Source organism: Cyanistes caeruleus, chromosome 7 (genome assembly GCF_971803275.1).
Source record: "Cyanistes caeruleus chromosome 7, bCyaCae1.hap1.1, whole genome shotgun sequence".
Taxonomy (NCBI): domain Eukaryota; kingdom Metazoa; phylum Chordata; class Aves; order Passeriformes; family Paridae; genus Cyanistes; species Cyanistes caeruleus.
The window spans coordinates 36500100-36512550 of record NC_141707.1 but is presented as its reverse complement, the minus strand read 5'-3'; the positions used below and the strand labels follow the sequence as shown (position 1 = coordinate 36512550).

The 12451-nt window shown below is 36.5% G+C and overlaps 1 protein-coding gene across 2 annotated transcripts in view; it reads left to right on the top strand.

The window, feature by feature from the left end:
- LRP1B (LDL receptor related protein 1B) overlaps positions 1 to 12451 on the top strand; it is a 623130-nt gene that overhangs the window by 533921 nt on the left and 76758 nt on the right. For both annotated transcript variants that reach the window (XM_086896592.1, XM_086896593.1), the window contains exons 61-62: positions 10201 to 10389; positions 11138 to 11286. In XM_086896592.1, coding sequence (XP_086752718.1) covers positions 10201 to 10389; positions 11138 to 11286 — 338 coding nt within the window. The remainder of the gene's footprint in view (positions 1 to 10200; positions 10390 to 11137; positions 11287 to 12451) is intronic.

The window sequence follows — 12451 nt, the reverse complement described above, 5'->3', positions numbered from 1 at the left end:
CACCTCAGCAGCATTCACTCAGACATAGCCCTGAGCTTGATTCCTGCTGAGAGTCTGTTCTGACAGAGGAAACAAAGCTCCCTACTCTTCTTAATGTCATTCCCTGTGCTGCTATCCTGTTATTTCCATCCTCATAAAATTATCTTCTTACTGTTCTTTCTGGATATTTCAAAGGAAAGAAGTAAATAAAAGCCAATGTGTCCCTCTTAGCCCTAAACTGATTGCAGTGGTCAAACCTTTCATGGTCTTCCCTTTTAGCCTGAGAGTTTCAGAACTTTTCTTTCCCCAAAAATGTCCTCCTGTCACTAAACTCAGGAGATAGCTGCAAAATTCCAGCCAGAACATCTTCAGTGTCCATTGCCTTCACCTCCAGCCTGTGGGGTTCTCCTACACAATTGGGTAAAATCAGTTTCAACTGCTTTATATCCACAGAGTCAATGTCTTCTTCACATGTCTGATCCTGGAGAAGGAAATTTGTCACAGTGCCACAGCAAATTTATCCATAATTGGTACCAGTGAAGTATCTGAGGCTCCAAAAGTTGTAGTGACTTTGTGTAAAGCTGGCACTGTGCTGCTTTTGAGGACACGGCTCTTTGAAGTCCATATGGTGCATAAATATTCAATCCATAAGTGAGCTTTGGGAGAAGGATCCTGAGGAATTTAAATGATGTCAAAGCAAGGTTTTCTGCTTAGCCAATCATCGTAGAGGACGAGGTTGGAAGAGACCTCATGGATCATCTAGACCAACCTTTTCTAGGAAAAGCACGGTCTAGATGACCCACAACCATGTCCAACTTCATCCTAGAATTGTCCAATTCACCATTTCCCTGGGAAGATTATTCCAATGCCTCAGTGGTCTCATTGCGAAAAGTTTTCCTCGTGTCTCCAATTGGAATCTTCCCAGGAATAACATGCTCCCATCACCCCTTACCTTTTCCATGTAGAGAGGGAGTCTCCTTTTCTTTGCAGCCCCCTTTAAAGGCTGGAATGTGGTGATTAGGTTTATCTTCTTTTTTTAAGAGTGAACAAGTCTCATCAGTCTTTGTTCACATGGCAGCTTCAAAAGCCTTGCATCATCTTTGTGTCCCTTCTCTGGATCCTCTCCCTCCTGCCCACACCTAATGCCATTTATCACTTTGTGTTGTCAAGAGTTTAATCAAAACTTCATTATCAAATCAAAATGAAGTTGTAGAAAAGTTTCTGTGTATTTAACAAAACAGTGATAGAGTTCTTGGTGTCTAAAACAAACAGCTCCATGGGTGCTCCAAGGGGAGCTTTGACAGTTTTGCAGAGTTCACACATAATGATCAATTTGTCTTTAATCAGAGTCTTTTCCTTTTCTTCCTGCTTTCTCCTGGAACAACCAACCAAATAAAATTTTAATTTCTTTGTGATACAGCACAAGACCAAAAATATTTTGGAAGTTGAAATTTAGCCACTGCAAAACAATTATTTTAATAGGGGAAGGAAACTTAGGGAAGTTCAGTGTTTGGAATTGTGATTCCCCTTGGCTTTCTGATATCTGTAACCCACACTGATAAGCACTTAAATGAGAAAGATTAGCTTTTATCTCTTGTGATAACTGTGTTTCTTGAAGGAGTATTTTTCACATGGATTTCATGGTCTGTTTTCCTTTGTCATTTTGGACATTTTGTATTGTCAAAGTTAACTAAGGGGGAGATAGTTGAGTTTGCTCTCATTCTTTGTGTTTTCAAATGGAGAGGGATAAAGGCACAGATAGGCAACCACAAAACAAATTCTCATGGATGAGAGGAAAAAGTCTGAGTGAGAATGCTGTGAGTGAAGTGCTTTTAGTGGAAAACTAAGCATTTTCTCACTTGTTTCTGTGACCTCTGAGGAGAAGGCTGGCTTGCTCTGAGTTTTTTTCCCTGAAACTATGATTTTTGGATCTTAAATTATCTGTTGCAAAGTGCATCAGAAAATGCTACAAAGATTTTAAAAGACTCAGCTAATAAGTAACTTGTTAGAATTAGTGGATTTCATACCATTGAGGGATGGTATGAGACAGCATGCAGTGTTTTGTGCTCCACATCAGATAATTTAGGATAAACACAATAATCTTAAGCTAATTATTGACACGCTGTCTGTTAAACCAGGGAGTGTTTATTACATGCAATGGGAATTTACATGTAATTAGATCTTGCTGTTGACATTATTTCAACAAATATGGGGTTTTTTATTTTATTTGTTTGTTTCTTATGTACCTTAAAGCTTTTTGAGGAGAACATCTGCTGCTTTTCTCTTATAAATTTCCTCTGCATTTTAATAGAGAAATGGTCTTTTTATAATTGCCCCAAGAGTCCTAGTAAGAATTTTGAAAACATGCTAACTAGGCCAGAAATCTTAGAGTACCTGGGAGCTCTTCTTGGTGCTGGGGGCAGCGATGACCTTGCTGAGCTGTTTGAAGTTTAATGCTTGGTTATGTAAACTGTCTTTAGCGCTTAGCCAATTCAGCACTGCAGCATTCACAAATGTTATACACTGGAAATGATTAAGCAAGTATTGAAGCACTAATCTGGCTAAGCACTAAGCTGGTTTACTTATGTGAGCTCTAAAAAAAAGTAAATAAAAAATTTCAGAATTTGTCAGACTTAGCTGCTTTCTGTTCCCATCAGCCAGAGGAGATGCAGACTTCACAGCTCCCTGGGTATCTGGTTGCTCCATGCAGGTTTTCCCAACCTTCAGGTCTCCTAAATCCCAGAGGTGCCTGCATTCCCCACTTCCCTTTGAAGATGAGCATTTCAGTATAATGAAATTATAAAAGGGAACTCTGACAGTCCAGTTTAGGAAGTACAGAAATTTCTCTGAGATTAGGCCTTAAACTGTGTCAAGTTGATGCTTTATACTGTAAAAACAAAAATTTTGGCACTTCATTCCTTCATTTGACAGGAGCATGGAAATTAAGCAATGGAAAAGTGTTGTACTTTAAGCAAATTATTATTATTATTAAGTTACTTCTTTAGCTGTAATATGGTTAACAGAGAATAACTTTCCTGGAGTACCAATTTGAAAAAAAACACCAGTTCTTGGGATAGCTTCTGCCTGAATGTTTGCAATTCTAAGAATTGGATCATATATATGCAAGTTTTGAAGTAACGAGTACAAGGGGTTTGGAGAGTCCAACCATTTTAATTTTTAGTGCCTGTAATTTCAAAAGTTGCTCCCTGTAAGGAGTTTGTAGGTAGAAAATAAGTATTTGTGTCTAATTCTGAGCTCTGACACCAGAGTTTATGAGAGTATATCCAATAGTTTATAAAATTTTCCTAATGTAGAAGTGATCTACAATGTTATAGAAGTCAATTCCTTCCAGATTTATACTGGAAGTTTTCATAGCTCAAAAACTAGAGAAGTCTGAAAAGAGGGTTTGTTTCTCAGAGCAGATGAGAAGTAGTTCTGATATGGCAAGTTTTGATATTTTAAGTTTTTTCCAAACTTTTGAGGAGTCTATAGATTTATTCATCGTAGCCACATCTGATAGCGCAAACTGATAATTTCTCCCTCTCCAATATTGACTTCTGGATTCACTTTGCATGATTGTTCCTATAAAATTCTCCGATCCATATGTCTTCCTAAAGCTGATTACTTCATTTTATTGTGTTCCTTCTCTTTTAAAGGATAATATTCAGGAAAAGTTACTCAGATTCACCTCTATTAAAGGCAGTTCACACAGTGACATTAAGTTCCTCAGTCTCCAGTTTCTGGAGCCCAGTTTATGAAGGTTGACAACAGGCTGGTTCTGTATATTCCACTGGTCTGCTGAAATAGGCTCAAATTAAACTTCTGAAAATAATTCACTATACTTGAAACCTTTTTATGAGCTGGACTTGTGCCATCACAGATTTTAAGGGATGGGCATTACTTTCCATGCAGTTGTTCCCCTGTCAGAGGGCAATCACAACAGAGACCATAAACCACACATTTCCTGTTCTCTCCCTGTTTGTATCAACACAATGGAAAATGGGAGGATTTGGATCAAGGCAGTTGCAGTGTTGAACAGCTCCCATGGTTTCCCTAGAACATAAATGAAATAAACCCAAGTGGCCCAGTAGTTTATGTCCTCACAGTTGGATAATGGCAGGAGAGGGAAAGATAAAAGTAGGAGTAGTTTGGGGGTCACTGGGAATGAATATCAAAACCAGCAGCAGGAGAGGAGTCTAAACTGAGAGGCTGGCAGACAGGAAAAGGGTCTCTTCAAATCTGAAAAATAATTTAAAAACCTTTGAAACTCACTAGCACACTGTTTGTTGTTCTGCTCAAAAAGTGACTTGTATATATCTTGTATATATTTGAGAATAATTTAATTATCGCTCCTTACTGCCGTGGAGTAATTGGCATATCAACAACTGCCCACAATGAATTAAAAAAGGTAATAAAACATTTTAAAGTGGGACAATAAAATATTTCATTCCTAGTTTTGAGCAACTGGTTTTATAGGCAGATTTTGAAAAATTTTTGCATCTCTTCTCATGGTGATGTTATACCTAATAGTGAGCTTTAATATCTCAAGTATGTTAGTGCTTTAAGATATTTAGATTTCAGTCTAAATTTCCTGCTCCTTTAGTGATAGCAGTGTGGAGATGTTATAACAAGTTTTGTGTGAGTTTGTTGTACTGAAATATTCTCAGTCTCCATTGTTTCAGTTATATTTTTATATTGATAAAATATCTCACCACTGAATGCTAGGACTTTTATCTTCCTTACTTAACCCAATATGGATGTGTGATGTACATATGCATTTTGCAGAAAGAAATATTTATGCATGGACATGTTATTAAAGATAAGAGTAATAGCATCCTAAAATTATATTTTTAATATTTTTTTTTTTAGTGTGAAACCTGTCTTCAATTGCTGGACTTAATCTATATAGACCATTATTTTTATTTTTTTCCTGTTCATTGAGTTTAACAGGTTTAGGTTTTTAAACAAACTGTCAGTTTCATAAAAGTAATAATGATCATAAAATATCTCATCTTTAAAATATAGTATTTTAATATAATATACTTGAATTTAATTATATCTATCAAAACTGCATACTTTGTCAGAAGCTTAATAGTGATAATCTTATTGTCATTATTCATTATTAAGGTTACGGACTAAGCGCTTCAAATCCTTTATCAAAGGGAGCAAGCATCAGGAGTTAGCACAGGAAATAAAAGGTGTTGACTGTGTCTCAGAGAGGTTCCAAGCTGAATGTAAAATGAGACAGAAACAGCTACAAGGGAGTTCACTTGGAAAGAGGACAGTGGGAGTCAGTAATTGCTGCAGAAGAGAAGATCAGCAATTTCCAAGTTTATTTGGTTTAATTGCTATTTTCTTATTAAGTGTTGTTCTTCCTTGATGCAATTTGTCTTTGGAGGGTTTGTAATCCTTCCTAGGAGATTACCACTGGTTCCATTTAGATCAAGATGTCAGTAGGCTTTTTATTTCTGTTTTATTGCAGTTCAGAAAATCAAGTTCCAAAGAATGGAATTCAAAATAGTGTAGCCTGTTTTTTTCTGGGTTTGGTCACCCATGTAAATTTTCTGTGTTTTGGTGCCAAAATTCTTAAGCAGAAACTGCTCTAATGCCATGGGGAGCTAGCAAGTAACAACAGTTAATTACCTTTAGCAAATGCTTCCCAGCACTGGCACTCTTGCTGAATGAATTTTTAGGAAGAGCCCATCAGGAATCATTCACTCCTCCTATTTTTGTAGATTTTGCACAAAGGTAGGGGAAGGTTGAAATCCCTTGTTTTTGGAAAGGGAAGGGACACATCTCTTTCTGTCTTGGAAGTGATCAACCATCTTCTGGATATGATAGGGCACTGATAATTTTGTTTGGATTTGTTTTTGTTTTTTTTTCTCTTAGAAGGGGTCAGTATTTGTTCTTTAAAGGACACTGTTTCTTGGTACATTGATTTTATCTTACTCACAGGTGAGACCTTTTCTATGATTATTTGTGCTATTGTATTTGCTTTTACTTTTGGAAAAATTTGTGTTTCAATAAGAGCCAAGGGAGCTGGGCTTCACTTCTGTATGACTGCTCCATAAGCAGGTTTTGTAGGTCAGGAATCCTAGATGCAATGTTTTTCATTCCTGAAATCAAATGAACATTTTTTTTTATGCTTAAGTAAATGTGCTCAGAAAATATAAGGGAAGCAGAGTTCACTTTTTAGAGAAAAGTAAACATTTGTATCACAAATATGATTTATAGCTTATAAATTTATATTCTTGGGTCGAAATTCATACAAAATGCAGGAGAGAGAGAGAGACAGATATATTTTAAGTCTGTCACATTTCTCATGTGTCTACATAATCATGTTCCCTCCTGTGGCTCTTCTCTTAAGTTCATGCAGCACTTTATCTTCCTTTATTATGTTATATATTGCCATTTTTATTTGTCTTCAAGTATCTAATAATTTTTATTTCCCACCACTTCTGATCTGTTGCAAGCCTCCTTGTTTTTCCCTTTTATCACCTTCCTGTGTTTTTTTCTTCCTATTTTCTGCAGCTCTCTGAAAGGCCTGTGCATTCCTTCTCTTTTCTGCCTCCTCTTTCTTGCCCCTTTTCTCACCTGCTTGTTTGCTCAAGCACTGTTGGGATTAGCATTCAGTGTGAGAAAATCCATGATTTGTGGATATAATGAAACACCACCGGAGAATCAGGGTTGGCAGCAGGTGTGTTAGAAGAGGTGGAATTGCAAGGAACTTGCCCAGCTCTGGGAGGAGGAGGCTGTGGTGGGAAAAGGAATCACAAAAGTAAATTTTTTAGCTTTAACAGAATATATTCCTTTCTTACTAACGGGTTTGCAATGTGATAAAATATCAAATAGCTGATGCAGAGGAAGCAGAGGTGCTTTGCTATGAGTAACCTGCCTTTACTTCAAATTTGCACCAAATAATCTGGTTTTACAGTGCTTGCCAAAGAAAGAGGAGCAATGAGTCTTCCTTTCCTGTTTAAAACTGTGATTCACACCACAGAGTTTGCTGTAGGGTTAATAATTAGCATTGCAACATTTAACTACTCTGTCATTTATAACGAGATCAATCAACTAAAGCTTTTTTGGAGTTCAAAACAAAAAGGAAGTGGCTGTTTCTACTACTCTATACCTTTATAAAAAAATCAATATTCACTGCCTGAAATTCTGGAAGGTGTGAAACACTGATGTCCTCAAAGCAAAGAATAAAAAGGATGAGAAACTATTTTACTGCTCCATCAGATAATCAGGTGTAAAAATGACCTCAGTTTTCTGTTCATTTTTGTTTGGCTATTCACAGTTGATGGCAACTGTAAATTCTATAACCTCTTACATGTCAGCAGTTCTGATGTTTCCTTGCTTATAACATTCTGAAAGGCAATGAAAAATTGTATTCAGCTATGATAGAACTATTCCTTAAACAGTAAAGTAAGTCAGAGTTGGTTGCCATTCAATGCCTGTTTTCAGAAAACTCTCTCAGGCTTTACGGGTTTATCTTCTACAAGAAAATACATTGAGGTTTATGGTCAGCTTAGAAGAAATTTTATAAGTTTTTTTGCTATGTAATTATTATTAATTCTTCTTTTATAAGAATTTTATATTTTTATGGTCAGTGTATAATTTTTGTAAGAAATATTTGTCCAGTGATTCTGTACTTATTTTCTGGTTTACTTCAAGCATAATACTATTCATTGCTTTCTTAATTGATTTTTTAATAACTTTCTCTACATTTCACAACACAATACATGTTGCTTTTACAGCTTTAACTGGTGCAAGTTTGAGTTGATCATGACCTAATGAAAAAATAATGCAGAAGCCCATTAAAATTACAGAGTTGCTCGGAAATAAAAATAGTGACAGGACAAACTGCAACCCAAATCTGTGAATGTTAAGCCATTGACAGTTTCATCTTTATGCTTATAAATGGTAATAATAGGAAACCCAGTTTGTAGGAACAAATATTCTTTGTCATTCTTCTTTTAAAGAATATAAAAAGAAGAGAGTCCAATATTTGTTGCATTGTTCCTGATAAGGTGGGTTTATTTTTAAGAAGTTTCAAAGAGTTAAGCTTCTAAACCCAGTGCTTGCACAATTTATTTTTTTTTAAATAAAAGAAAATTATAGTTGAGTCAATGAGCAGTTTTCTTATGTGCAGTGTTCTAACTGTAATGTTTAATATTTTGTGCCACACATTTAACTTGGCTTCCCCATTAATGCAGTGTGATGAGACAATTCAGACAGTGCATGGCAATCTCCTGAATCGTCTGTAGCTCATGAATATAAAGTTTTTGATTTTGATGTATGTCTAATCCAATGAAGGCAGGATAAATTGTCTGGCCATCCACAAACATCCACAAAACCAAAGAATAAGCATTTATTCCTATATCTGTGCTTAGGATATGGAGTTTACTTCCTGGATATCCAAAATGAAGATGACTATTAGGTGTATTTTTCATTTGCAAGGAATAATAAAGAAGATGAAATCAAAATAATTTCTTCTATGTAAATCTCTTCATGTACATTAAGGTTTTATATGTCTTTTTATTCTAATTTTAATCTTAATTTTGATCAGTAAAAGAGAAAGCAGACAGATAAAATAGGACATTTTTTGTCTTTAGAGAGACTGGAGTGGGACCTTTGACATCTTTAATTTGATGTCAAAAGTAGAAGCAAGGGTCATAATTTATATGAACCAATATCATCTCAGAACTGAAGCAAAAATAGAAGAATTAGATTTATGGAAAACTTCAGGGGCATCTTTCAGGGCAGCAGTTTCTGATGTCTGATCCTGCTTATCCTGTCAGCCTGGTTTGCTCTTCTCATTGGAAACCCTACACAATGGGACTCTACAAATCAGAGAAATTACAAGAGCTTTCCTTGCACTGTACCGTGTACAGAACTGTGGCAAAGTTGCCTCTGTGATGAGTGCCAAAATTGAGATTTCTTTGGACTTTGACTGATTTCTCAGAAATGCTCTGAAGCTTTTTCAGAAATATCACATTGTTATTTTGGTGTGATAGATGTGGTTCATGGAGATATATAAGAAGGGAAAATAATTTCAGGCCTAAGCAGCAAGGTCTCCTCGACCAGAGGGCAACATGCCCTGCACTGGAGCTCAGTGCTGGGAGCACTAATGGATAGAAAATTGAATTTTCTAAGTTGTGGTTCCATATACTCAGGATCAGTCATCAGATCTTAGTGAGCTATGAGATTTTCCAACAGGAATTTGAGATATGCTTACTCCATGTCAGCACTTTCCAAGTAAAAAGGTGCAGAAGACGAGGTAAAGGTAAAAGTGTTGAGGATGTGTGGTTAAATGTGACAGTCAGCTGCTCTGCTCTGCCTTTTCACCTCTATCAGTAATTAGAGTGATTCAGCAATAAGAGATTATAATTTACAGATTAATTATTGTGGTCAGATAGTCTCCTGTTACTTTTATGATTACTATTATTGATGTTAAATGGAGGGAAAAAAAAAGTGGCATTCAGTTACTGTTTACCAAGAACAAATACCTCAGGATTAAGGAGTGTACAGCAGGTAAAAAATGTTCCAAAGATTTTTCTCCCTTTTGTCCTTCCTTCCTTTTCCAAATGATGTTGGCTCATAATTTTGTGATTCTGTAGCTATGTAATATCATCATCCTTTTGTATTTTTTTTTATCATGTGGTTGGTTGGTGATGCCAAAAATTATCAATAATCCCTCTTACTGCAATGGTTATTTTAATGCCATTTTTTTGTTATTTTTCCTGTCTCTCTTGTTAGTATATTTTTATTAAATAAAATTATCTTAATTGTATGAAAGGGTATTAAACACATAGCATCAGAAAACATATATGTTATGTTCTGGATGTTTTCTAGTAAGTTTTATTCTAGTAAAAGAGACAACTTATATTGCTTATGCAAAGAGTAGGGAAAGTTATGTTTGTTACTTTATAACTTGAAAGTTTGGCCTGTCTTTAGTTTAAAATCTGGAGGTTGCTTTTTAACTGAAATTCTTTCATTTCCTTAACCCTGACTGGGCCAACAAATTCTGAGCAAGCAGGGCTTGTCCTCCACCCACCTTCATTGTAACTGGCAATAAAGGACCCTCTGGTGCTGGTGAGTTGTCACCAGAATTATCCTCAGGACATTTTGGAGCGGTTGTTCTGTCAGCCTGTGCAGTGGGGATATCTTAACTGGCAGTTTCCCCAGGGAGAACATTAACCTGAGCATCTTTCCTTCCAGTCCCTAACCAAGACATCCCAGGGGTGATCGCACTGACCTTGTTTGAAGACTACATCTACTGGACAGACGGGAAAACCAAATCCCTCAGCCGTGCCCACAAAACCTCTGGCTCGGACAGGCTGTCCCTGATTAACTCGTGGCACACCATCACAGACATCCAGGTGTATCATCCCTACAGGCAGCCCGATGGTAATTATTCTGGTGCACATTGATGTATTTAACTGAGCTGCTGTGTGATGAGGTACTGCATGCTCCTTTACCCACAATGAGTGTTTCTGTTCTGTTTCAAATTGTGGAAGTTTTCAAATTATCGTTTTTGATAAATCCCTGATTGATGTTTTAGGAGCATCCGGTATTAAATACATCTAATAAAACTTGGTCAGTAGAGAGATAATTTATGTGCTTAAAATTTAACCCAAATACTGACTGAAAGTACAGAACTGTTCAGTTGTATTATGGTACAAGTTACCACTTTTTAAGAGGGGAACAGTGTGTTATGAAAACTTTTAACCCTGTTCTTTGAAAAGTGTTAATATCACAGAAGAGTACTGCTGGACTCAGGGAATACCAGAGAATGTGAGTGATACGATTGTGTCTTATCTGCTGGTATCTGTGTGTTTGAATTGTAACTGAATTCTATTTGGCAATTGACCTAGATAAGCTAATTTTTTCTCTCATTATTAAAGAAGAAAATGAGCTTTTTTTCTTCCTCTCACTCTCTCAGAATTGAACTTACAGCTATGGTAATAATTAATTTTTGCATACAACAAAGATTAGCTTAAAGGCAAAAGGAAGAGCTTGCCTCCATGGGTTTTTGATTTAAACTTTGCATTGTAAAGACAGTAGACAGAACACAATTTTCTTCCTCCATAAAGCAGATACCCCAAAGTGTGCTGAGATAAGAGGCTCTGATGTGCCTCCCCTGTTCTGTCCACAGTGTCCAGACACGTGTGCACGCTGAACAACGGGGGCTGCAGCCACCTGTGCCTGCTGGCCCCTGACAAGCTGCACTCCTGTGCCTGCCCCACCAACTTCTACCTGGCCGCGGACAACAGGACGTGCCTGTCCAACTGCACCGCCAGCCAGGTACGGGAACACACTGGGGAATTGTGTGGGGCTGCTCTTCTCCTGCCTTTAAACAGGGAATGCTGGCTCCCAGGGAATGTAGCAGCTTTGAAAGAGCTGGACACTCAGCCTCGCGCTCAGGGCGTTCCGTATCCAAGGCTCTCAGTGGGAAACTGACTTGCAAATGGTTTTTTTCTCCAGAGAACGCAGGACTTGTTTGCTTTCAAATGTTCCTGCCACTCACCAGGACAAATGCAGCTGCTAAACCCGTGAAAATTGCCTTGAAAAAACATTTGTCTGAAATACCAAAATACAAAGTGTGTATAACAGTGATTTGGAATGCATGAATGAATTTTGCATTAAAAATTGAAAACAAGCTTGGTCCAGTTAGAAAAATTGGAAAGTGATAGACTTGTGTTAAAAACAGTCTCATAAGTAAAATGGAAAAAAAAAAAAATCATCAATTAAAACACTAAACTGTATTCCCTATTACTTAAAATAAGCATTTATTGTTTTTTTTCTTAAAATAAAAGGTAGTTAAGTACATACTGATTTCTTAAAGGAGAAACACTTTGATAAAAGCCTTTGGACTGTTCTAACCAGACAATTAATTGGTTGATTGTTATAGTACATATGGACTTTAAAATACTTCTAGTAGTCTGATTTTCTAGTAGTTCCCTTTTATTAGAGGTGTCCTAATGACCTCTTACAATGTTCTGTGCCATGATGCATGATAATGTTTTCCAGCATTAAGGAAAACAGTTTTGCTCCTAATTTTTAGGGAGCAGTGGCCATCTTAATAAAAAAGTACAATTTCACTCAAATAATAATCTTATTTAAGAGACCTGCCCACTTCCTTTCTTTGTTTACTTAAGACATAAATCACTTAAAATGGAGAATTTCTTACCAATTTCCCCTGTAGTTAGTTCCTCAAATTTGGCTTAAAAAAAAAAAAAAGAACACTTTAGAAAAAAATTTCTTTAAGTGATACTAGAAGCTTATTTCACAGTGAATTTATATACTAACAGTTGACTGAATGGCTCCATTCCAGTCGAATTAATTCAGTGGTAGTATGAATTCAAGAAATATTATCACATCTTGGGTACTTTAGGAGCAATATTTTATCACTTGTGAATTCCACTGTGGAGAGCAGAATTATGTAAAAGAGGCAACTTCAGACAGGAAA